Raw genomic sequence first — 25,865 nt, 5'->3', positions numbered from 1 at the left:
ATGTTTTCTATCCATGGTTCTGTGATCACTTGAATTTGAAGGTTGAACCTGATGTCCTAATCTTACACCTGCTGTTACCCATCAGGCAATTGAAGGGTGTTGTGGACCGCCTGGCGTCCTGTCAGCACCAGCAAAGTCAGGCTGAGGCCCGTCTGTCTGAGCTTCAGAAGCAGACGTCCAGCCTGCCGCGTGCCTTCCCCTGGCCGGGCCTGGGAGAGCGGAGGCAGGTGGTGGAACAGGCCCGGACCCTGCTGGACCAGAGCACAGCTTTGGCCCCCGTCCTCTCAGACGTACGCAAACAGGTAAAGACCTGGACTTAAGAACTATGTATTTTTTCGAATATTATTAATCATTATTCATGAAAATGTAATATAAACTAAAAAAGATTTCAACCTGTACTGCACTGTTTCCTCAAGACCGCACAGCTGTTTGAGATCACACAGGACCGTGGCTGGTCAGATCCCTCCTGGGAAGCCAAGGAGGAGTCCATTCCTGCCCTGCTGAAAGAGCTGACTGTAAGTTATTAGAGACACGATCTACAGTAATCCTAAAGAAAAATAAAAGGAGCTTCTTTATTGTTGACTTTTTTAATGATTTAAGTTTTTCACTCTCCCAATATAAATGTATATTTGCATTGAGAAATGTTGATGTAAATATGACGTAATTCCTAATTAATAACAATAGTTAATTTCATAATGTGTCAGTTTTAGAAAATGCAAGTGTCTTATATCTTTTACAATTTATTATTAGTAGATCCTTTTATTTATGGGCAGTTATCTTTATAACACTGATATGCTATAAAACTAGTGTGTTATATTATATATATATATATATATATAGTGAAATTCCACTTTACTCCTTTGTTTTTAGGCTGCTATAGCTAACCTGGAGCAGGGCATTATGACGGAGAGGCAGTGCACCCAGCTGGTCGAGCAGCATGAAGCAGCCCAGGACTGGCTGAGGGAGCAGGTTAAAGGCCTGGGAGCTCCTCCAGCAGACAGACAGGGTCTGCACAGCACAGTCAACACTCTGAAGGTCAGATAATAAAACACACAATGTAGTGTGGCACCTAGTTTGATTTGCCACTGTATTGCACCAAACTGAAGAAATCTCTTTTATAGTAACAAACCAATACATTTCTAACACATTTGAGGAAGACATCACAAAGTTGTACTTAAAGACATGGGTTATGGGCGTCTGGTTAGCTCAGTCGGTAGAGCTGGCAACCCATAAGTGGAGTTGCTGCAGTGGCCCGGGTTTGAATCCGACCTGCGGCCCTTTGTTACGTGTCATCCCCTCTCTCTCTACCCCCCTTTCCTGTCTATCTTCGGCTGTCACTATCTAATAAAGGCATGAAAAGGCAGAGAATTATTTATTATTCTTTTATTATTATTTTAATATTCTTTCTGAATATTTTAATTTGTTACAACTTAACTTAGTAGTCAAAAGCTCTTTACAGGGATGTGAGAAACTGTTCTTTCTGCTTTCTAACAGTCTGTTTCTCCTCTTTCTCCCTCCTGATGCCAGGCTTTGCTCCAGACAGTGGACAGGGAGCAGAGAGAGATGAAGGAGCTGGACTCCGCCAGAGACAGCTTGCTGGACCTCTGTACCCCTGGAGGTCGGGATGCTCTCACCCTGGAGGTCAGCCATCTCCACGACCTCTGTGCCACCTCAGAGCAGGAAGTGAGGGAGCGCCTGACAGCCTGTGAGACACGGCTGGGGGAGCTGGACGCTCAGCTGGCAAGAAGGACCCAGGGGCTGAAGGAGAGATCTGCAGCCCTGCAGTGGGAGCTCCGCTCTCTGGACCAGGCGCTCAGTTATAGTGAACCACAGAACAACATCACTCAGCTCCAACAGCACTGGCACAGCCTTCAGGTTATTACTACTTTAATTTATCCAAGCACAAAACCTCATGTAATAACCGCTTTTATTATCTAACTACTACTACTGAGTTCCCACAGAAACCTGAGGCAGAAGGTAATGTACAGTAAGTGAATATTGGAGTTTTTCCACCTGCAGGCGTGTGAATTTTGCTAACATGATGTTGTTGCAGACGTGAATATTACTTAACGTGATGTTGATGTGTATCCCCTGTTAGAACTGTGAGAAGTCACTAGAAGATTTGGGTGTCAAAGTTCAGGACCTTTACCAGGAAGTAAAGGCTGCACCTGTCACTGACGAGCTGCCAGCAGAAATTATCACTGTGGTGGAGTCTTTACGCCAGCAGCAAGACAGGTAACACATCTTACAGCTGATGCCATTTCCTTCAGCATAGGAGAGATGTCACAAATAGAACATAAAAACACTATATGGGTGATTAATCATGACATCTGATTGTTACTGTGGTCATAGCACCACTGTTTTACTTTATGTTTGATTCATATATTTTTGATTCACTCAGAGTATAAACAGGGAAGAGATGGTCTGAGAACAAACCAAACTCGCATTATATGCAGTAACATCTGTCCACTTTACCACTGGGGTTTTTTAAAAACTGTATATAGCCTACTTGAACAGATTCTACAGCAATACTCAGCTGGCCTCCCTCTATTTCAATTTAGCTTTCAGTTGTTCTTACATACCAGCAAAATGCCTTTGTGGGTCATTCTGCTCTTGACATGGAAACACAGGAGTTCTTCCAATTTTCTCCTGATTTGAAACCAAAGATTACATGTTATCTAATACCTGACCAAGAAATGACTCACATCTGTACATAAACATTTCTCTATTGTTATTTGTTGCTTGCATGGGTTCCTTTTGAACAATGTTTCATTTTTTCATTTGGATCTCATTTAGTGTAATACATGCAGATGCCATGCAAAATGTTGCATTTACAGTAAATGTGATTCATTTATGTCTACAGTCTAAAGTCCAGGCTAAGCGAGCGCCAGGGTACCTGCTCTACAAACACAGCTCGCTGCCTGATGGACTCCCTTCACGCCCTGCAGGAATGGAACCAAAGCAAACCATCAGAGTCCAGTTCTTCTGTGCAGGTTTCTGTCTTTTAATGCTTTCACTGTTTTGGTAGGCAATGTAAGTGCTTTATTTCAGTAAACATTTGTGCAGTTAAATATGTAACTGAGAGAGCTTCCTAGTAGAGTTAGTCTTCTACTGTTGTTCGTGTTGAACATATGAAGACTGTCATTCATTATATCCTGTCCAGCATTTCTAATATCTCCTTTAATAATCATCATGTAAAATGATGTTGCAAGTTTGTTTGGAAAATATACATTAATTGAAAGAGAAAAAAGAGTAATGAGTTTTTCATCAAAGAAGGGTTTCTGAGTCTAAGCATTCGTGAAGTGTAATATTTCCAGTCGATGGAGCACTCAGCACAGCACATAGTGGCTATGCTCTCTTGGCAATGTGTGATTGATTTTGTCATGACATTTCACACATAAACACAGATTTTTCATCACTACAAGCACTTTAACATTTTTTTCCTTCTGGTGTTAGGCAACGTTAGAGGGAGGTGAAAAGTTGCAGGAAAGCCTGCAGGAGGCGCTTTCTCACAAACAGTTTCTAACAGACTGTTTAATGCCGGTCTTGTTTGAGAAACTGGGAAGAGAGGGTTCAGAGACACTCAGAGAAGCAGACAAACATAAGACTTCTCTCAGCCAGTGCTTAAAGGTATTTAAATAATGTAAAGATTAAAGATCACTATATTTAACTGTAACTCTGTAGTGATTATTGCTATTTGTATCTTTTCTTTCAAGGAACTTAATGAAAGGAGTAAACAAAAGCTGGCTTATGATCTAAAGGAGACGAAGACATCTGTAGTGCCACCACCACGAAAAAACAAGCGCTCAACTGAGAAAAAAGATCAAGTTCACCTACAGAAAAACATTCCCTTAACAGAAAAATCTATTGATGATGAATTATCAGTTTCATCTGAGCTGCAAACTGAGGCTAAACCATTATTGTCAACAGCAGCCATGAAGGACACAAGTATTACTGTTGTGGAGCAAACCAGAATTGAACCAACAAAAGATACATTTCAGAGTACAACTTATGCTTCAGAACCTTTTACAGCACAACATACCTCTCAAGAGGCACAGTTTAAAAGTATAAAGGTAGATATCACAGGTGAGCCTGCTGTAGCTGAGCAAATGAAACCTGCTGCTGAGGGTCCTGTACTGATCCAAAAGGTCATTGAGCAGTCTGCACCGGGTGTTAGTGATAAAACTACACCTGTTCCATCCAGGAGAAAGTCCAAGACTTCAGCCACTGATACAGAGCCTGCCCAGACTAAGGTGGAGCCTGAAATGGTGAAAACTATTATTACTGAAGAGGTACCCAGAAATCAGACAGGAACCGCTGCTGCGAAAGAAGCCACGAAAGTAGATGATAACCTGCAGAGTCTAGACGTGTCCTCAAAGATTACTGTGGCAAAACCTGCACTGATCAAGGGCGACGCTGTGAATCTGACGTCTCTCCCAACTTCAGTGCCTATCACAGAAACAGATGCTGGGCAACCTAAGTCTGTATCAAAAAGGCAAGAGTCGAAGAGTTCTACAATTTCAGAGCCGGTCGCTACCCAAAGTAAAACTACGAAATACTATGCAGAGCTTGAAGAAACTAACGAAGAACCTAAGAATGGGAAGACTTCTACAACTGCACAGCTGATCACACAACCAGTTGAAACTGCTGTTTTGGGAGAAAGTAATCTTTCACCAACCAAAAGAAAGTCAAAGCCAAAACTTTCCCCCGGAATTTCTAGCAAGGAGAAAACACAGACCATGGAAAAGCCTGAACATGAAGTAGCTTTACTGAGATCCAAGAAGCAATGTGAAGCTGCTCTAGTGGAGGAAGAAACTAAGGTCATACCAACCAGGAAGAAGTCAAATAGTCTAGCTATTTCCTCTGTTCCAGAGCCAGTGTCCACTGTTGAAAGAACAGCAGGTCTGCTGAAGGAACCTGAGAAGAATTCAACCTCACAGTTTGTTCCAGAGTCAACCAACACTGCTGTTTTGGTACAAAGTGAGGTTTTACCACCCAAGCGAAAATCAAAGAGTCCAAAACTTTCCCAAAAACCGGCCGACCAGCAGGCAGCACAGATGATGAAAGAACTGGAAAGGTCTGATTTGAGTTTGAGGGAGCAAGCTGAAAGTGTTGTGATTAAGGAAACAAAGCTCATACCAACCAGAAGAAAATCAAAAAGTGCTGAACCTACCACAACTTTGCAGCAAGTAGAACTTGAAGATAATAAGAAAGAACCTGACAGCCTGAAGTCTTCTTCAACTGCACAGGTGGTCATAGAACCAACTGTTGTTGTGACAGAAAATAAGCTTTCTCCAACCAAAAGAAGATCCAAGGGCTCAACACTATTCCCAGAACATGATACCAAAGAGGTAGCAGAGACTAAGCAAGACCCTGGAAGTCAGGAACCTTCATCAAGCTCCACAGTGCAAACTGAAACAGTTGTTGTTGAAGAAACAAAGAATATAGCAACCATTATTCTAGATGTTTCAGAGCCATACACTAATGCCCCTTTAACAACTCCCACTGAGGTAACAGCAGCTAGGAGAAATTCAAAGAGTAATGAACTTACCACAACTGTGGACCAATCTAAACCTGAAGATGATAAAAAAGAACCTGACAGAAAAGTTGCTGTTGTGGAAGAAACTAAGGTTATACCAATCAGAAGGAAGTCAAAGGAAGAGCCTGATGTTCAGAAGCCATCTCTAACACCAGGCATGGTCATACGACCAACTGAAATTACTGAAACTACCAAGGTGGAAAAAGGTAAACTTTCACCAACCAAAAGAAAGTCAAAGGGTCTGAAACTTTCCCTAGAAGTTGCTACCACAGAGTTAACACAGACCGTGGAAGAACCTGACAGTCAGAAACTATCTTCAACTTCAGAGGCGGTCAAAACAACTACTGAAATTACCGTTGTGGAAAAAGGAAAGCTTTCACCAACCAAAAGGAAGTCGAAGGGTCTGAAAATATCCCCAGAACTTGCAACCACAACGCTGATACAGACCAAGGAAGAACCTGACAGCCTGAAGTCTTCTTCAACTCCACAGGTGGTCACAGAAGCAACTGTAGGAAGTCAGAATCCTTCTTTGAGCTCCAGAGAGCAAACTGAAATTGTTGTTGTTGGAGAAACAAAGAATATAGCAACCATTCTTCTAGATGTTTCAGAGCCATTCACTACTGTCCCTGTAACAACTGCTCCTGAAGTTACAACAACTAGGAGAAAGTCAAAGAGTCTTGAGGTTTCCTCAGTTCCAGAGTCAGTATCTCCCCTTGGTAGAGTTACTGGTGTGGAGCCCAGAGAAACAAAACAAGAACCTGTAAATAATACCACAACACCAGAGTTTGTTCAAGGACAGGCTGAAACTGCTGTTATGGAACAAAGTAAGTTTCTACCACCCAAGAGAAAGTCAAAGAGCACAGAACTTCCTCTTAAACCTGCTGACAATGAGGTGCCTCAGACAAGGGAAGAGCCTGAAGGTCATAAGTCTTTGAGTTCCAATGACCAAAATAAAAGTGTTGTTATTGAAGAAACAAAGCTTGCACCAACCAGAAGAAAGTCAAAGAGTGGTGACTTTTCCACAGCTTCTGAGACAGTTACCCATGTTGGATTACCTGATGTGGAGCCTGAACAAAATAAGAAAGAACTAGACAGTCAAACATCCTCCACTCAGGATGTGGTCACAGGACCAATTCAAAGTACTGTTGTAGAAAAGGAAAAAGCTAAGCTTTCACCAACCAAACGAAAGTCAAAGGGTCTCAAACTCTCCCCAGAGCTTGCTACCAAGGATGTGACAGAGACCAAAAAAGAGCCTGACAGACGGAAATCTTTAGAGCAAACTGAAACTATTATTTTGAAAGAAACAAAGCTTTTACCAAGCAGGAGGAAGTCAAAAAGTTTGGATGTTTCTGCAACTCTAGAGCCTGTCATTGGTGGAACTCTTGATTCAGAGTCAAAAGAAGTGAGGATGGAACTTGAAAGTGGGAGTGCTTCTGCAACTGCACAGGTAGTCACAGGAATAACTGAAACACAGGCCATGGAAAAGCATGGACAAGCAAGTCAGTTAACTGAAGCTGCTGTCGTGGAAACTAAGACTATACCAATCAGAAGGAAGTCAAAGGAAGGCCCTGACAGTCAGAAGTCATCTCTAACTCCAGGCTTGGTTAAAGGACCAGCTGAAATTATTGAAACAATTGTCGAAAAAGGTAAGCTTTCACCAACCAAAAGAAAGTCAAAGGGTCTGAAACTTTCCCCAGAACTTGCAACCACAGAGCTGACACAGACCATGAAAGAGCCTGACACTCAAAAACCATCTTCAACTTCAGAGGTGGTCACAACAACAACTGAAATTACTGTTGGGGAAAAAGGAAAGCTTTCACCAACAAAAACGAAGTCAAAAGGTCTGAAACTTTCTCCAGAACTTGCAACCACAGAGCCCAAGGAAGCACCTGACACACAAAAACCATCTTCAACCTCAGAGGTGGTCAAAACAACTACTGAAATTACTGTTGTGGAAAAAGGTACACTTTCACCAACCAAAAGACACTCAAAGGGTTTGAAATCTTCCCCAGAACTTGCAGCCACAGTGCTGAAACAGACCAAGGAAGAACCTGACAGCCTGAAGTCTTCTTCAACTCCAGAAGTGTCCACAGAAGCAACTGTAGGAAGTCAGAATCCTTCTTTGAGCTCCAGAGTGCAAACTAAAAATGTTGTTGTTGAAGAAACAAAGAAGATAGCAACTATTATTCTAGATGTTTCAGAGCCATTCACTACTGCCCCTCTAACAACTGATCCTGAAGTTCTACCTACCAGGAGGAAGTCAAAGAGTGCTGAACCTACCCAAACATTGCAGCAAGTAGAACCTAAAGATAATGAGAAAGAACCTGAAAGCCTAAAGTCATCTTCAGCTCCACAGGTGGTCACAGAACCAACTGTTGTAAAAGAAAACAAGCTTTCTGGAAGCCCAGAACACGATACCAAGGAAGTGGCACAGGCAAAGCAAGATCCTGGAAGTCAGAAACCTGCACTGAGCTCCAGAGAGCAAACTGAAATTGTTGTTGTTGGAGAAACAAAGAATATAGCAACCATTCTTCTAGATGTTTCAGAGCCAGTCATTACTGTCCCTGTAACAACTGCTCCTGAAGTTACACCAACCAGGAGGAAGTCAAAGAGTCTTGAGGTTTCCTCAGTTCCAGAGTCAGTATCTCCCCTTGGTAGAGATACTGGTGTGGAGCCAAGAGAAACAAAACAAGAACCTGTAAATAATACTACAACCCCAAAGTTTGTTCAAGGACAGACTGAAACTGCTGTTATGGAACAAAGTGAGTTTCTACCACCCAAGAGAAAGTCAAAGAGCACAGAACTTCCTCTTAAACCTGCTGACACTGAGGTGCCTCAGACAAGGGAAGAGCCTGAAGGTCATAAGTCTTTGAGTTCCAATGACCAAAATAAAAATGTTGTTATTGAAGAAACAAAGTTTGCACCAACCAGAAGAAAGTCAAAGAGTGGTGACTTTTCCACAGCTTCTGAGACAGTTGCTCATGTTGGATTACCTGATGTGGAGCCTGAACAAAGTAAGAAAGAACTAGAGGGTCAAACGTCCTCCACCCAGGATGTGGTCACAGGACCAATTCAAAGTACTGTTGTAGAAAAGGAAAAAGCTAAGCTTTCACCAACCAAACGAAAGTCAAAGAGTCTAAAACTCTCCCCAGAGCCTGCTACCAAGGATGTGACAGAGACCAAAAAAGAGCCTGACAGACGGAGATCTTTAGAGCAAACTGAAACCATTATTTTGAAAGAAACAAAGCTTTTACCAAGCAGGAGGAAGTCAAAAAGTTTGGATGTTTCTGCAGCTCTAGAGCCTGTCATTGGTGGAACTCTTGATTCAGAGTCAAAGGAAGTGGGGATGGAACTTGAAAGTGGGAGTGCTTTTGCAACTGCACAGGTAGTCACAGGAATAACTGAAACACAGGCCATGGAAAAGCATGGACAAGCAAGTCAGTTAACTGAAGCTGTTGTCGTGGAAACTAAGACTATACCAATCAGGAGGAAGTCAAAGGAAGGCCCTGACAGTCAGAAGTCATCTCTAACTCCAGGCTTGGTTAAAGGACCAGCTGAAATTATTGAAACTATTGTTGAAAAAGGAAAGCTTTCACCAACCAAAAGAAAGTCAAAGGGTTTGAAACTTTCCCCAGAACCTGCTACTACTGAGCTGACCCAGTCTAAGAAAGAACCTGAAACTCAAAAACAATCTTTAATCTCAGAGGTGGTCAAAACAACTACTGAAATTACTGTTGTGGAAAAAGGTACACTTTCACCAACCAACGGACACTCAAAGGGTTTGAAATCTTCCCCAGAACTTGCAGCCACAATGCTAACAGAGCCAGAGGAAGAGTCTGACACTGAGAAACCATCATCAACTTCAGAGGTGGTCACAACAACAACTGAAATCAGTTTTGTTTCACCAACCCAAAGACAAAAAACTGAAGATGTGGTTATGGAAGAACCTAAGGTTATACCAACCAGAATGACCTTACCAGAAAGTGAGGAAATGTCAATTTCTCCAGAAACAGCATCTGCACTCAAAAGAAGCACAAATGAAACCGAGAAAAAGAAAGAACATGTGAATAAGTCTTCTGCAGCCCCAGAATGTGCTCCTGCTGAACCTTTCTCCAAGCCTACTGATCCACCATGTGTTGCAGACTACATAGAGGAGTTATGTAAAAACACTGCTGAGATTCAGAAGAGATATCTGGTCCTTGATCTGCCTGAAATAGGAGTCACCCAGACATTTGAGATAAAGCCACATCAGGCAGAGGCAGATACTGTGGTTGAAAGTGACTCAACTCAACCTACCTCTGCTATTTTTTCAGGGGCACAGCCTCACACAGAAAAAACAGAGTTTTTAGGAATAAACTCATCAAAGGGAGAAATAATAAAACCAAGTGAAACTGTGAGTCAGCTAAAGTTCTTGGAAACCACTCAGGAAAAACCCAAAAAGGACATGGAACATGGTATCAAAGAAGAGCCTGATAAAGTATCTACATGTGATAATCATGATGCACCTAAGAGCCTGGAGAAAAACCCTTTCAATCTGAAAGAAATCCTCAAGGGGGCTGACATGCACGTTTTAGAAATGAATACACAGACTGGTATACATAAGCAAGATCATACAACTGTCTCAACAGACAGACAACCAGTGATGGATATGCACCAATCAAGTATGCAATGTAAGACAGAACCACAAAGCAAGGATATTACTATCACTGATATTCAGCCAGATAAGGCTGCAGTTAAGGTGACCAGGGTAGAAGTGCAGGAGAGTAAATGTCAAGACACTGGAGCAGCAGTGCAGCCAAGTGCAGCAAAGACAACATTTGCACAAATAAGCTTGCCTGAACAAGAGAAAGTAAAACCAAGCCAAAAGTTGGAGCTCTTGAGAACCACACAGGAAAGACCCAAAGAGGCCAAGGATGATGTCCAGGGAGAGGATGGTCAAGTGTTGACACATGATGCACATGATGCACCAAAGAGCCTGGATGAAAAGTCTGTTAAGGAAATCCACTTGCGGCCTGAAGTGTGCATTCTACAACTAGATATACAGACCAGTCCAGAGGAGGAAAACACATCTGTCACAGGAGCTGTTCAAACAAGTATCCAGAGTGAAAGAGTGCCAAAGAGCAAAGATAGGACTGCTTCTGAAGTTAAGTCAGAGGAGGGTGCAATTAAGATGACTACAAAAGAAGTGGGAGAAAGCAGTACTGAATGTCCAGACAATATGCCTCAAAGAGACTCTGCTCAATGGACCTCTCCTGTTTCTGACTCATTACAACCACATGTGACAGAGACAGAATTTATAGAAATAAACATATATGAGCAAGACATAGTAAAACCAATCCAAACTGAAACTAAAATAGAGCTCTTGAAAACCACACAGGATAGACCTACAGAGGTCAAGGAACATGGGGAAGAGCACCCTAAAGTGTCTGTTCAGAAAATCCACATGGGACCGGAAGTGCATGTTTTGAAACCAGATATACCGACCAGTTCTGAGCATCATGAAAACATCTCTGTCATGATAGCAAAGAAGCCAAGAATAGATACAGTTCAAACTAGTGTACAGTGCGAGAAAGTGCCTGAAAACAAAGATGAAACTTCAGCTGATGTTAAACTAGAGAAGGCTGCAGTTAAGACAAGAGTAGAAGTGCAACAAATCAACACTGAAAGGAAAGAGAATGTGGATCACAGTGATTCCACTAAACCCACCTCTGTTGCTTTTGCAGCAGTGCAGCCAAGTGAAGCAGAGACAACATATACAGAAATAATCTTATCTGAGCAAGACACAGTAAAACCAAGTGAAACAGTGATTGAGGTAGAGCTCATGAAAACCACACCCAAAAAGGTCAAGGATGGCAACGTGCAAGAAGTGCATGCTGAAGTTTCAATAAAAGATGTGCATGATACACCCCAGAGCCTTGCTGAAAAGTCTGTTATGATAGCAAAGGCACCAAGGATTGATATAGATCAAGCAAGTATCCAGTGTGAAGTGCCAGAAAACAAGGACTTGACTTCAGCTGATGTTCAGCCAGAGAAGGATACAGTTGAAAAGACAAGAGTAAAAGTGCAAGAAATCAGTACTAAAAGGCAAGAGAAAGTGGCTAAACGTGACTCCACTCACCTACCTACCTCTGCCGCTGTAACCGCTCAGCCCCATCATCCAGGGACAGAATTTGTTGAGATAACCTTGTCTGAACAAGACCAGTTGAAACCAAGCCAAACTGTGACTCAAATAGAAATCTTCAAAACCATATTGGAAAGACCCAAAGAGGTCAAGGTTCATAGTGTTCATGAAAAACCGGCTGAAGTGCTATCACGTGATGTACCCAAGAGCCTGGATGAAAAGTCTGTTAAAAAGGAAGAAATCCACATGAGTGTACATGAATACAAAACTGTCACAATAGAAAAGGAACCACGGATGGAATCAAGTGTCGACTTTGAGACAGTTAAAGAAAGCATGGATGTGACTCCCACTGATATTCAACTTGACAAGTCTGCAGTTAAGATGACCAGCGTAGAAGTGCAAGAAAGCTTTACTGAATCCCTGTCTGAACCCAGTGTGGTCCCTAGAACCCAAACAGAGAGACACACAACAGATGTAAAGGAGGAAGAACAGAAGGAGGGGAAGAGAAGGACAATTCAGGAAGAGGAAAGGGAAAAAATTGTCACAGTAGAAGTACAAAATGTTCAACTTCCAATGGCCACGACCACCACCACTGGTGAAGTGAGGCTTCAGAGTATGGATTTGCCACAGGTAAGACATTTGGGGGTTACAGTTACATACAGTATGATACAGTAAAATAACTCTTTGGACTGGACTGTGTTTAGTTTGTTTTGGGGGGGACTGTCCTTGTGATTTTTGGCAGTTTGTAGTTAATTCTAAATAAACTACCGTCACAAGTAAACACTTGATGTATTTTAAGTAAAATTCTAGTATTATATATGACTCATAGAACTGACTCACCACTATGTTATATGTCCATAATGTCTGACATTTGTGATTACAATAGACAATGCATACTTAAAGACAAGTTGAGTAGACAGAAAGAGGGAATGTGAGAGAGAAAACAGTATTCAGAGAAAAATAGGATAAATATAGAATTTTGCTTCAGGGACATCAGTAATGTATATCATCTATTATGCTCAGTTTCTTGCACATACTTGTTTGCTCTTGCTCCCTAATATTCTTGCACCAAAGAGTTGCAAAAATGACTGGTCAGTGTGTCTTTAGAGCCTCTGTTTATGAGTTCTTAAGATATTTACTTATTTAGAGTTGTAACAGGGGCACACACAGCTACATTTCATTAGCATTGTAACGAAGCAAAGAATAAAGGCCTGAGACGTTTACTCCTGTGCTACTAAAGGTTTTATTGCCTCGGGGTAGGAAACATGAACTTGCTCATACATGTTATCAGTGACACACTGTGACTGTCAAAGGGTGTAGGGAGAGGCTTGGTACAGTCTTGAGAAAACAAATCATTCAAATGGTATAGTCCTGTTTTACAAAGGGGTGACAGTTCTTTTCTCAGCTCAACTGAGACTCTATACAATTGTTTGTCAGAATTTTTTCCTGCATTAATACTGGTGTTTTGTCTTCACAATGGGAGCAGGTGTACAAGGCTGACAAGATATCACCAGCATCATCGCAGGCAGTTCAGAAAACTTCACCTGACATTATCTGGGGTGAGGCAACCCTGGTGGAAGGATTGCCCTCTCAGGAAAACAAAGCTCAAACAGTAACAAGTGTTGTGACGACTGAGAAGTTTGTTCTGGAGGTACCAGAGGGAACTGCCACGGGGAGCATCTTCACAGAAATACAGCCACTTGCAGGGACAGGACCCAACAGTCAACTAATTAAGGTATCATGATTACTGTGTGCCACAGTCATTTTTTAAGACTACCACTAGGAGTCGCCAAAGTCAGACTTAGTCAAATCCTACACATAGGTGTATGTGTGTAAGGAATCTATTACGAGAATACTAGTGTGATGAGCATGTAGCATTGGCGGTTTGAATCTAGCTATTCATTTAATCTATTTTACATCCTTTCTGTTGCTCTCCACTAGATATTAACAAATTGACTGTGAACAATGGTGGCAAAAGCAAGATTCCTTTTTTTAATTTGATCATGATTGAACAACATCAAAACCGATTTTGGACCTCAGCTGGACATTTTGAGACTCTAATGTGTTTCTGTGTCTTTAGGGTAAACCATTGGAGGATGCTCCACAGGCTCTGATTACATCCACCAGTGACCTGGACAATCATCTGAGCAGGCTGGTGTATAAAGTCCTGAGCTGCAAGAACCATCCAGCTGAGCTCAACCCAACAGCCATGGCCCAGCAGCTGGAGGAGGCTCAGGTGCGATATTCAGAATGACAGGGTGCATGACTCACTAGAAAATTAAGAAGATAATTTATGGCAGCGGCTTGATTTGTATGTACAAATCAACTGTGGAATTGGACAGCACATGTTCCTCCAGAACTGGGCATCTCTAATGCATATCTGTACCAGCCTGTTGGATATTAAAAACAAGTACATAAGAATTGTACAATAGGCCCTTACCATTTGTGACTGTTGAAAAAACCTGCTCATAGCATTTATTTGTTTAGTAATAATTAGATAATCTCAACATAAAAAATGAACATGACAAAGAGCTTTAAATAAGCGGTTTACTTTTGCAGGAGTGCAGAGAGACTGCCCAGGCACAGGTGTCATTGCTCTCTCAGTTGAAAGGCGCTGATGCTGAGAACAGGGATGCTCTGGAGCTTGTAGAGGACCAGTGGTATACTGCTGTTCAGGATGCAGCTGCTGTTATCCAGAGTAAAGAGGCCCAACTGCAGGTGCTGACTGATTACTGCAGACAGATCCAAGCAGTCAAGACCACGCTGGAGAGACTGACAGCAGAACTTGATGCTGTTAAAATGTCAGTTATTTATGGTTTCCTTTTAATTTCTTGTAATGTAATGTAATGTAATCGCAACACCTCCTCTCATACTCTTATGACTTGACTGTTTGTCTTTTCAGTTCCCCAGAGGAGAGCAGCTCCAAGGATGCAGAGCGACTAGCCTCCTTACAGAGAAGTATAGAGGAGAACAGATCAGTACTTGGGGAGATGCTCATAACCCATACCAAGCTATGTCCCCACCTCAGCCGGTCGGAGCAGGCAACCACACAGACTGAGCAGAAAAATCTACAAGACAAGTGGAGAAGCCTGGAAAGAGCAGTCGAGAGGACCTTGTATCACAGAAATATCCATTCTCACGAAACCAACAGCCTTCTGTCTGCGATATCAAGTCTTCAGGAACATTTGGAGACAATCAGCAAAGACCTTGAAGCCAAGTCACCTTCAGTTACTCAATGGAATTGCAAGAAGGCGCAAGAGCTGATGGTGGCAAATGCTGAGGTTAAAGATGCCCAGCAAAAATACCTTTATTTGCAGCAGCTGTCAGAGGTGCTACTCATTAGCTCACAGCGGGAGAAGGAAACACAAAAGATACAACAGGGACTTCAGAGGGTCAAAGATCAGCTTTCCCACACAGAGGAACTAGTGTCTTCCCAAACTCAAAACAGCAGCAACCCCATCATGGAGAAAATTATTGTGGTGATGAGGGATGGCCTTGCCTGGGCAAAGCAGACAGAGAGTGACATTGAGGGCAGGAGGAAGAGGGTGGCTCTGCTCCCTGAGGAGGTGCACCGGCAGCTCAGAGATTTGAAGAAGCTGCAGTCTGAGGTCATGGCCAAAGAGGGCCAATTGGAGTCACTGGTGGAGGAGGTGACGGAGCTCCTTCCACAGCTGGACCAGGCTGAGGAAGTGCCCATGGTTCGCTCTTGTCTGGAATCCCTTCAAGAACTCTCAAAGTTGACTACTGAGAAGCTAGCCAAGGCTGTGAGAGAGATAGAGTCAGGACTGCAGACCAGAGAAAAACTGTCAGAGCAGATTGCTGACCTAGACTCCTGGGTTGTGGCTCATTTGCATAGAGAGGCCTTGAGGAGTGCAGATGATGAGCTCAGGAGCCCTATTGAACTTGATCGCAGAGTTCGTCAGATCCAAGAGACCGTGGCTGAGGCTGAAAAGCAGGGCCCTGTGTGTGAGGCTCTTTTAATGAAGAGTAAAGACATTGCCTCTGAACTCAGCATCACAGAGAACTGTCAGCTTTTTAACAAGCTTACCAAGCTCAAGGAGGACATCCGAGACATCAGCAGCTATGAGAAGGCCAACAAAAAGGAGCTGGACAAACTCACCCAGACTGTAGATTCAAGCAAGAAAAACCTGGTCACCATTGAAAAAAGCCTTAGGCAGATGTTAGTAGATCTTAATAGACACAGGTACCCCATCACAAGAGAGTCTCTGCAGGCTTTGGAGCCTTTCAAACACATGATTTTGGAGCACAAGTCCCAGGTTGACCTTCTGCAATCTTGGATTCCCCAGGAAAAGACAAGGGTACTGTACTCAGTCATTTCTGAGCTTCACAGCAAAATGGCCACCCTTGAAATGAAATCCAGAGATCATGAGAGCTACCTGTACGTGAGGCAGTGTGTGGAGGACCTCAGGGAGAATGTTCAGGCGCAGGTCCATCAGACCAAAGAAGACAGCAGGGAGCTGGAGGAGAAGTACAAACTCTGTCAGGCGCTCCTCGTCCAGTTACCTCTATTAAAGTATTTGTCCGAGGAGGCTCACACCAAACTCCAGATGATTTCTGCTGACCTCTACCCCTCACAGCTGACCACAGAGCAACGCAGACTAAAACAAAATGTGGATAGCCTTGACACCTTGGAGATGACACTCTACAATAACCTTAGCATCCTTGAGAGGAAGCTGCTGAAGGAACTGGACCTGGAGTCCGAAAAGAAAACCACTCAGGCCTTCCTCTGGAAGAACCACCTGGAGCTCCAGAAACTTCCCATGTTGGAGCCAAATGAAACAGCAATTAAAAACGAATACTGCAGAATCCTGTCTTTGAAAAAGACTGTAGAGTCAAGAATGAGAGCGCTGGAGGTTCTAGAGAAGCAGAAGGGAACCAAACGAGGAAGCGGATCCCAAAATCTAATGGACTTGAAGAAAGCAGTCCTCATTGAATGTGACTCACAAATGGCAAGTTGCATTGTTTTTCTATTATTTATTTCAATTGTCACGATAAAGGCATAAACAACTCCCTGCCCAGTTTTAATATATTACCTAAAACACTCATTTGGAAGATAACTTGTATGAAATATAAAAAAATTGACTGTGAATCAAGACTGAAATGTATAATTAAGAAATTGTGTTTATTATTTTTTAGGAGAAGATCTCCCAGGCTAGGGACTCTTTGAGAAGCTACACATGCGCTGTTAGACAAGCAGTACAATTCCTGAGGGACATCGACGTCTCTCTGCTGCCACCACAGGGCTCTGCTGGACTCTGCTCTGAAAGGCTGGTGGAGACCCAACAAGCTTTGGCCTCGCTCCAGCAGAGATTCCAGACCCATGTGGAGCAGCTCCAGAGTCAAGTTGCCCTGCATCCTTACCTGTCCCCCCAGAAGGTGGAGCAGCTCCAGGAGAACATTCTGAGCCAGCTCCTGGTGAGGATGTCCACGCTCCAGGCAAAGGGACACATACAACTGGAGCGTCTGAGCAGGTAATAGACCTACCATAGACATTACACTACACAACCATTCTGTGCCTTCACATTTCTTTATGCATGTGAGAAGAAGCAAAAGCTTCTTATTGCACATAAAAAAATCAATATGGTTTCTATTTCAGGTGTGCAGAAAATCACAGAAAATACACCAAGTGCCAAGATGAAATCATCCTGAGTGTGAAGAGCACAGAGAACAACCTCTTACAGGTCATACGTCAAAAGGTCACCTGTCTCGCTGACTGCACTGACCAAGAAGCAAAGCTCAGAGTACGTATGAGACTGGTTGTGTTAGAAACAGAGAACATAAAAGCATTCAAGAAAAATAGACCTAAGTAATGGTTTTTGGCTTTGAGGTTTTTGACGTTGATTACTTCCTCTTTTTTTAAGGTCAGACATATAGGCCAAAACATAGTTTTTTCATGCATGGCAATTTTGGGCTATTTTGCTTACAAACATGTCTTATCACTTATTATTAGTGGAAAGAAAATGCCCAAAATACGTGTGTGTTCTCCTAAATTAAAAAGTTAGCATTAGAAAATGCCTTTAAACATAACATTTTAGAAAACTAATAATTGTCTTATCAACTGGGGAAGTTTCATGGTTATATCTATTTTTAATAAATTGTACCCTATTCACCTGTAGCGTCTTCCCTTAAACTGTAACCTTTGATTTAAATGCCTCTGTCTTGTGCAGGCTCTGTGTGAGGAGGTGGAGTCCTTGCAGAGGCGTCTGGAGGAGCTGAAGGAGTGGTGCCCAGAGCAGAGCTGTTGTGGAGGCCGAGTGGCAACAGTGACTGTCGTCTGGAAACGGGTAACAAGACTATTTCGCTGCACACGGGAGCTGACAACTCGTAGTAAGCAGAGGAACGCAGAATGGAGCGAAATCACCAACAGTGTAAGTTAAACAACAGGAAAAATATCTGAGAACTGATTTAATGAATCTTCAGTTTTTTTCATTTTTTTTTTCTTAAGACGAAACTACTTTAAATTACTTCTGTTATCTTGCAAATGCAACTACGTATTTATTCTAAATTTGTTTGTTTGCATGAAGTGTAATTAGGACCATACTGTGTGTGACCCTCTTTTCAGGTGGAGAAGGCCTCCGTTGTCCTGGAGCAGGTGGAGGCGGAGCTTCCTGATGGCTCCCGTGTGAAGTCCTCCTCTGAGGAGCTTCAGGACCTGCTGCAGTCCTGGGAACAGTACCAGGACAGACTGGACTGTGAACATCGAGCCCTGTCCGCACTGGAACTCCGCACTGCCAGGCTGCTGGGTGTCCCCGCTCACCTGGAGCAGGCCCCTACCGCACCGCTCTGTCAGCAGCTGCAGGCGATGCAGGCTCGATACGGCAGGTGAGATGGTGTATGATGTGGAGTTCATAGCTTTATTTACATTACCAGACGTCTTGACAGTCCAGTTTAAAAATTATTGGACTGGTCTCCTTACATTTGGAATATGGAAACAACAAACGATGATAAAAAGCAGCTTGTTTGAAGACATTTGTGTAACATTTGAGGTTCTCCTTTTGTTAACGTGTAAATTATCCTTGTTCATAATGATTTCTGCTCCTGTAAAATCTAAATTAAGAAGATTTTTCTAAATCTCCAAAGTAACTATTAGTCTGTTAACACAAAACATTCAATTGCCCATAAGCCCTGGTACGCTTGGATGAACAATCAGGGGACAGTGAGTCGGACGTAGACTGCAGTGCCTCTGAGGTTGTACAGTATTTAGATACATTAAAACTGACAGTGCTTTAACTGCCATGAAGCTCCGTGCTTTAACTTCAATGGTGGATTTCGTTCTTAATGCAGACTTTCAAAGATTTAAGGTAAGAGGCTATAAAGTTGTTACATTGTTGTTTAAACTGTTGGACATATGTGTTTGTGTGATTTCATAGTGTAAAGCAGAGGAGCAGGGAGGGTCTAGAAGCGGCCAGGATGGAGCTGGAGGAGAGAGAAAAGGTTCGGGAGGAGCTGCAGGGCATCCGGGTTTGGCTGGAGGCTGCAGATGGTCTTCTGTCAGAGATGGAACAAAGCAGAAGCACACAGGAGCTTCAGGTGGGATGCTCATCACTCATAAATCAGGGTTCATCAGGAACAAAGAACAAATTTCATCCTTGCTTTACGTTTGTTTTGAAAGTATCCTGCTTTTGCTTCCATTTTGGTGGGCATGTTCATATTTTCATACATTCATTGGTGTCTACACATCACTCGTCATTGAGAATTACCTTACAAAGGCACACAGAACTACAATACTAATACCAACACACTGCACTAACAGTGTCAGTTGGTGACAAATTAATGCAATGATAGAGGCAACATCATGAAAGATGAAGATGAAGGGGTTATACAAAATAATCCACTGTCAAAAACTGCTAGTTGACAGAGTTAATCTATAGTTTCAGCATTGTGCCATAATAAAGCAGTGACTGTGAAAATACGGCAGATATACAGCTGGGAGGTGGATATAACTTTAGTTGTGTTTGAACATAGATTTGTTTGCGTAATCATTTTCTACATAAAGCCATGTTGAATAAGCAGAATTTAAGATATTTAGAGAAGGAAAGACTCCTGCTATCGCCGCAAGAAAGTAGCTGCGTTGTTACTGCAGTCAAACAGTATCTTAAACTCACACAAGCTTGGTGGGGGTTTAGTCCAGTCAGATGGAGGCTCAGCAGCCTCTTAGAGCCAGTTCAGGACTCTCCTGGTCTCCAGGTTGGTCGTCTGCTGGTTGTATTTGAAACCTTTTTGATGAGAATTAATAATCAATAGTCAGCTATTAGTGGTTGATAATTACTAAGATGCAGCAGTCGTGAATGCCATGTCGTGACATGACCAAACAGCCCCCCCCCCAACCCCCCGCCACTGGAGTGTAAATAATGAGTCCCTAATGAGACACGACAATTTCATCGTCTGAACTGAAAGCACAATGATGCATTTGTGCTCACTGTAACCAACATTATAGCTCCTCAGCGCTATTTTTATAAACAGCACAGGAAATGCACTCGTGTTAATGTTCAGCTGGACATCTCCAACGATCTCAACACCTACACACTGAAAATACCCTAACACTAACTTTAACCCTGAATAAATGCAGAGAGAAAGAGCCTGTTGACTGTCTGCTGTGTCCAGTAAATACGTCTGACTCTAACCGTTGGCTTGGCCTCAGGCCCGGAGGCTGTTTCTTTCATATGAATCCACCAACCCGCAGAATCACTCTGCCCTTTGTCCCGAAACCTGAGCAGAGGCCAACATCTCCTCATCCACTCCAGCTCCTCTCTCCTCTCTCTCTCTCACACACACACACACACACACACATTTCCCTTCCCCTTGCAGAGGGTCCGTGCTGATGAAAGACCTGAACACCCCCTTCACAACCCCCCACATCTCCCCCATCACTCCAAGTACCCTCGCCCCTCCTCTTGTACCAGACACCTTTTGTCCTGGGTTGTAAGTGGATCTTCCAGGTGGCCTTTGTAGCCAAGTCAGTCCATGGAGACACACACACATTTCTCCTCATGTACTTGTGAGGACACTCATTGACACAATACATTCCCTCGGCCCTAACTTCACTGAAATCTTAACCCTAAAAGCAAGTCTTAACCCTCCAATAACCAGGCAGACTACACATCCTCAGTTTACAAAAATATTCAGACTTTCTAAAATGTACTAACCTGACTTCTCCAAATGGTTTGTTACACAGAACCATCTGGGAGTCAGTTGGGAGAAGAGCAAAAACACCTTTTCGGTCTTGGTCTTCTTTTGATAAAGAAACAATCTCCAGTTCTGATTGAACTGACGCTAGCAGCATCTACCTTCTTTAGCAGCCACCATTTTGGTTTTTGAGCAAACAGTCTCTAACTTGTCAACACACACGTTAAACCATGGCCATAGCTCATGCCGTAGCAGCTGCATTGATTCGTCTGAACCACTGTGGTTGGACACAACCGCATAAATTGAATCCTGGCAGGAAGGATTTTTCGCGTGATCTCATGATTTCGTGATCTTGTCCGGCTGCCTTGCAAGGCTAAGAATGTACCTTTCCTTAAACGTCCTCACATTCTTATATATATATATATATATATATATATATATATATATATATATATATAAACTTTTCCAAATATGTGCTCTCGTTTCTTAAAGTGTCAAAAAAATTAAATTATCCTCACTGTATAATTTTCCTAAGATCCTACATTTCTTAAAATTGGTCCTCACAAAGATAGACACACAAGAACCGTAACACACTCTCTCTCTCACACACACACACACACACACACACACACACACACACACACACACACACACACACACCAGGACTCACTGCAAAGAAAGTGTCTCCCTCTCTTCCTTTGTGTCTCTCTCTCTCTCACACACACACACACACACACTCAGTTTCCCGTAGTGATAACAAGATGCACCTCCCTCTTCAGCAGAGCATCGGACATATTCAGACCCAGGTAGTCTACTCTGTGTTCTCTCTCACATTTCAGCACATTTTCTGATCTGATGTCGGCTGTTACTGTAAAGTAGAATCTTGAGGTGAAAAGAGGTCACTTTTACGATTGTGCTGTGAAGGACTTTGAAGAGGTGGACTCTGTTTGATGAAAGCAGCACAGGAGAGAGAGAGACAGAGCTAACTGCTAAACAAAGCACTGAGAGCTCACAAGCAGTTTGTTCGGTGAGAGATGAGATGAGATCGATGTCTGTGTCCTTTTTGTTCTGATTTAAAATTGTTACATGAGAATTACACCCGTTCTAACAAGAATGGCGCTGGGGTTGATGCTTGTAGGAAAGTGAGGTGCCACTGACTGCTTAAAAGTGTTTTTGTGAAGAAGGTGTGTTGAGTAATGGTCCTCACAAAGAGGATTTGTGGTGTTTTCACACAGAAAATCATTAAATATTGTTTTATTGACGCAGCAGAATCTCTATCAGACTTTGTTTCCTCTTTCCAACGTAGTCTTCATCACTCTCCCTGTCCCCATTTGGTTTTCTGCGTTGTGTTCATTTACGCTGTTCTTCTCTTTCTGGTTGTAGGAGGTTCACAGCCAGCTGTGTACCCAGAAGGCATTGCTCCAGCGCATCATGGAGAACCTGAAGATGAAGTACTCAGACATGTATACTCTGGTCCCGGTTGAGATCGAAGGCCAGCTGCAGGAGGTCACGGAGTCGCTGAAGCAAGTAGAAGTAAAGGTACACACGACTTTGATTTTAACGCAGCTGAAATAAAGATGGAGAATTAATTGGCCCTTATTGGAAATTTGGTTGGAGCTTGTTACCGTAACGTAGGGAGAGGTTTTTCACATTGGAATAGCATATTTATGCTTCAGTTTACAGAACTGACCCCAATACCCCCCATCCCACCAAGATAAAGAACAGAAAAAATAAAAAGAATTAATTAAAAGTATTAATAGAATTAATAGTGCAGATGGCATTAATAACCAAATGTTTGGAACAATAACAAATTGAGACTTCTTCAGGCCTGACTATAAAGTAGAAAACATTGCATTGTTGCTGTTTGATTCATCCATCAGGTGGGAGAGGCGGTGAAGAAGAGTGGGCCCGTCCACAGGCTGGGGGCAAAGCTGTCTGAGATCCAGGCTGGCCTGAAGTCAGTTCAGAAAAGACTGGAACAGAGAAGCCCCACTGTGACTCAAGCAAAGATCACTCAGAAGGTGGGTAGAGACATGGAGGTTGGAGGTGAGCTGGCTGCATTATTACCACTCTGAAAGCCAAAATTAGGTACCCCTTGTCTTGTAATGTTGCCTTTAAACCATCAGAAGCTTGCAGCTTGGTAGCAAACCTTGTTCCAAGCTGCAAAGCATCTGTTTCTGAGGGATGGAGGGTGAGGAAAGTTATTTCTACAGCACACTGATTCATTTGGAAGGCCATGGGAAGAGTTGGTACAGATATTTTTATAAAGGTAATAAAGATTTAAGCTTGTTTTGTCATGTATTTGGGGCTTTGTCAAGAAGAGCAAATAGGAACATCAAATAAGATCAGCACAGACTTGATTCTGTGAAAATCTTATTAATATCAGTATTCATTCATACTACCACGGATACCTTAATCCTCTCCCAGTGCAGTTTGTTTGTGTTCAAGATTTACCACCTTGAATAATTCTGTAGGTTTGAAATTGGTTTATGTGGACAACATTTAAACATAGAACTAGTGAATGTAAATCTGTTTTAAAGGCTTAAAAGTCAAGAATATTTAGTTATTTTGAATAGTGAATCAATGAAACATCAGTAAATCAATCATTTTTGTCTGTGTGTGCTCAGCGTGTGTGGGATGAGCTCGATGTGTGGCACTCGTGTCTGGCAGCGCTGGAGGTGGACATGCAGGACTTAGAGAAGCCAGAGGAGGCTCTGATGCTCACTGAGAGACTTGTGGAGGTCCAGCAGCTCCACTCGCAGCTGGCCAAGCAGGCGGAGCAGAGGACCACCCTCATCAGCAAGGTCAGAATCCCTTCGGCTCCCCTCGGCCCTCTTTTTCACATCTGAAACTGCCAGTCACCTCTTTAATTCCCTGTTATGATCCCTGGGGCATAATTACAAGCTGTGACTGCAGATTTGTTTGCTGTCAAACAGAAACTATGTATTTAATTCATGTTTATACGATTTATTTTCAGTCATCACTGTCAAACATCAGATGTTATTATTATAGATGTATCTCTCATATTTGCTCATCAACATTGGTTAGCAAACAGTGTCATTAGGAAACATTGTTAATGCCCTCCTCACAAACACTGCAACAAGTTCTGACTACAAAAGGTTCTCTTCCCCCACATTTACAGTAAATACCTCCTGGTTGTGGAATTTATGTGCTAAGATTTAATTTCTGTCAGCCTTTGAAGGTTAAGTTGTTGTTTCTGTGGTGCCGTCACATTTTGATAATGCCCTTAATTGAAGAAACCTTTTAAATGTGTCACAGCTTGTAATGGTTGGTAACCATGCAACAGTGTGCACACATTAAACATACTACAAGGAGCTTTAACTGGTTATAAAACTCAATTTAATACTGATGCTTCTATATGACCTATGACTTATATGAACAAACCAGACAATCAGTGAGAAGATTTGCTGTTTCTGTATAGTTATTCTAAATGCCTGCCACTGGAACAGATTTGGTTGGATTCCCTTTATAATCAGATGGTGAAGCAGTGGAAACGCTACCACTTTTGTCCACAGGGGGCACCAGAGTCAACACTAAATGAAAGTTCCAGCTTTAAGGTTTAAACCAGGGATCTCAAATTTCCTGTGGCCCACGACATGTCATAAATATTATAGAATCTGACCCCCACATTTAAAAAAAAAATTGTTATTAATTTTGCTAGTTGTTTTATATAAATTTAAACTACCCCTTCATATATAATTAAGAGAAAAACACAAATGTGTGCAAAATAAAAGGTGCCTGCGAAATGATTGTATAAAAATGTATAGAAACTGCTGTTTATTTAAAAGTATAATCTTAATAATATAATATTATTAGAGGTATTGAGCTTCCTTGTAGTTCTTGAACGCTGGAGTAGCCCTCCTATGAGATGACAATACCGGCAGTGGCCCCAAGCCAATTTGAGTTTGAGACCCCTGTTTTTAACTAAAACACTATTGTGTTTCTGGTCAGATTCATACATGGCTTCAGGAGCATCAGGAGATGATCAAGAGCTCTAAAAGCTGGATGGCCGAGGCTCAGACATGGCTCGCTGCCCCTTGCACCTACACCAGCGCTAAATGTCTGAGCAGTCACGTTCAGGCTCTGCAGGTCAGTACACTGAACTGTGGTCTGTCCTTTATACACTCTCTTTAGGAAACACTTAATGTGCTATTCAATTCTACAAACACTTCAAATACTCGATGGATCTGGAATGAATTGTTTGCTGTGTGTGTTGCAGACGGTGTTGGATGACTCGGAACAGATCCGAACCACGCTGCAGGGCTTCAGCTCAGTCCTGAAGGAAATGTCGCAGGTTTGCGACATCACAACTCTCCAAGAACAACTGGTCGAAGCAGATCGCCAAGTGGCCAACGTTCAGGACAGCTTCACTACTCCCCTGTCTCAACTGGAGCACGCTGCTGCCGTGAGTGTTTGATCTTTGAACTCTTCCACAGATAGTATTTATTGTATTTCCATATTATATATAGATATCTGTTGCTGGCCCCTCTGCTCGTACCTTTCTGTTGCTCAAATATATTGATTGATCTCTCGCTGTGTAGGAGGTGGAAGCCATTGAGAGTGAAGTCAGGCGGATGGAGAATGATGTGACTGAGATCAAGACCTTGTTATCGTCTCCGGAGACTTTCCCCACTCCCAGAGAAGAAAGCCTCAAGGTGAGAAATTAGGGGTTTTTGTTGTATGTCTTACCAACAAAAGGCTAAAATTGGTCAACTGATCAACTCAGTCAGGGCATGCTTTTATGGCTCAAACTACAAATTCTAAATGGTGGAAGTTTGCTTTAGGAAAAAAAAGAAAGACATTTCGTCAGTATTAAAGAATATCTGTTATTCTGAATGCCCTTCTTATGTGTACAGGCTGTTGAGCAGAGGATCCAGTCCATGAGGAGGACTATAGCGGAGATCCAGAAGTGTAAACCAGGCCTTTGTCTTCCAGAAAAGGCTGAAGAGACTCTGACTGTCTTTATTATAGTGGACCAGCTCCAGAGTCTGTTACTGGAACTGGAGAAGGTAAGGACAAAATCAATCAGTCAGTTAG

The 25,865-nt window shown here is 42.6% G+C and overlaps 1 protein-coding gene across 1 annotated transcript in view; it reads left to right on the top strand.

Moving 5' to 3' along the window:
• The window catches only part of syne2b (spectrin repeat containing, nuclear envelope 2b), a 148,697-nt gene that overhangs the window by 52,203 nt on the left and 70,629 nt on the right, over positions 1 to 25,865 (top strand). Inside the window, exons 51-74 of the mRNA XM_051396226.1 lie at positions 86 to 302; positions 417 to 515; positions 871 to 1,035; positions 1,528 to 1,875; positions 2,099 to 2,235; positions 2,864 to 2,993; positions 3,457 to 3,630; positions 3,717 to 12,290; positions 13,144 to 13,395; positions 13,741 to 13,896; positions 14,220 to 14,461; positions 14,563 to 16,630; positions 16,818 to 17,152; positions 17,278 to 17,422; positions 17,849 to 18,049; positions 18,244 to 18,503; positions 19,052 to 19,211; positions 22,191 to 22,346; positions 22,688 to 22,828; positions 23,435 to 23,611; positions 24,780 to 24,917; positions 25,048 to 25,233; positions 25,370 to 25,483; positions 25,685 to 25,837. Of these exons, the coding sequence (XP_051252186.1) occupies positions 86 to 302; positions 417 to 515; positions 871 to 1,035; positions 1,528 to 1,875; positions 2,099 to 2,235; positions 2,864 to 2,993; positions 3,457 to 3,630; positions 3,717 to 12,290; positions 13,144 to 13,395; positions 13,741 to 13,896; positions 14,220 to 14,461; positions 14,563 to 16,630; positions 16,818 to 17,152; positions 17,278 to 17,422; positions 17,849 to 18,049; positions 18,244 to 18,503; positions 19,052 to 19,211; positions 22,191 to 22,346; positions 22,688 to 22,828; positions 23,435 to 23,611; positions 24,780 to 24,917; positions 25,048 to 25,233; positions 25,370 to 25,483; positions 25,685 to 25,837 (14,728 nt within the window). The remainder of the gene's footprint in view (positions 1 to 85; positions 303 to 416; positions 516 to 870; positions 1,036 to 1,527; positions 1,876 to 2,098; positions 2,236 to 2,863; positions 2,994 to 3,456; positions 3,631 to 3,716; positions 12,291 to 13,143; positions 13,396 to 13,740; positions 13,897 to 14,219; positions 14,462 to 14,562; positions 16,631 to 16,817; positions 17,153 to 17,277; positions 17,423 to 17,848; positions 18,050 to 18,243; positions 18,504 to 19,051; positions 19,212 to 22,190; positions 22,347 to 22,687; positions 22,829 to 23,434; positions 23,612 to 24,779; positions 24,918 to 25,047; positions 25,234 to 25,369; positions 25,484 to 25,684; positions 25,838 to 25,865) is intronic.

Source organism: Dicentrarchus labrax, unplaced genomic scaffold, assembly GCF_905237075.1.
Source record: "Dicentrarchus labrax unplaced genomic scaffold, dlabrax2021, whole genome shotgun sequence".
In the NCBI taxonomy this organism is placed as follows: domain Eukaryota; kingdom Metazoa; phylum Chordata; class Actinopteri; family Moronidae; genus Dicentrarchus; species Dicentrarchus labrax.
This window is presented reverse-complemented; position numbering and strand designations above follow the sequence as displayed.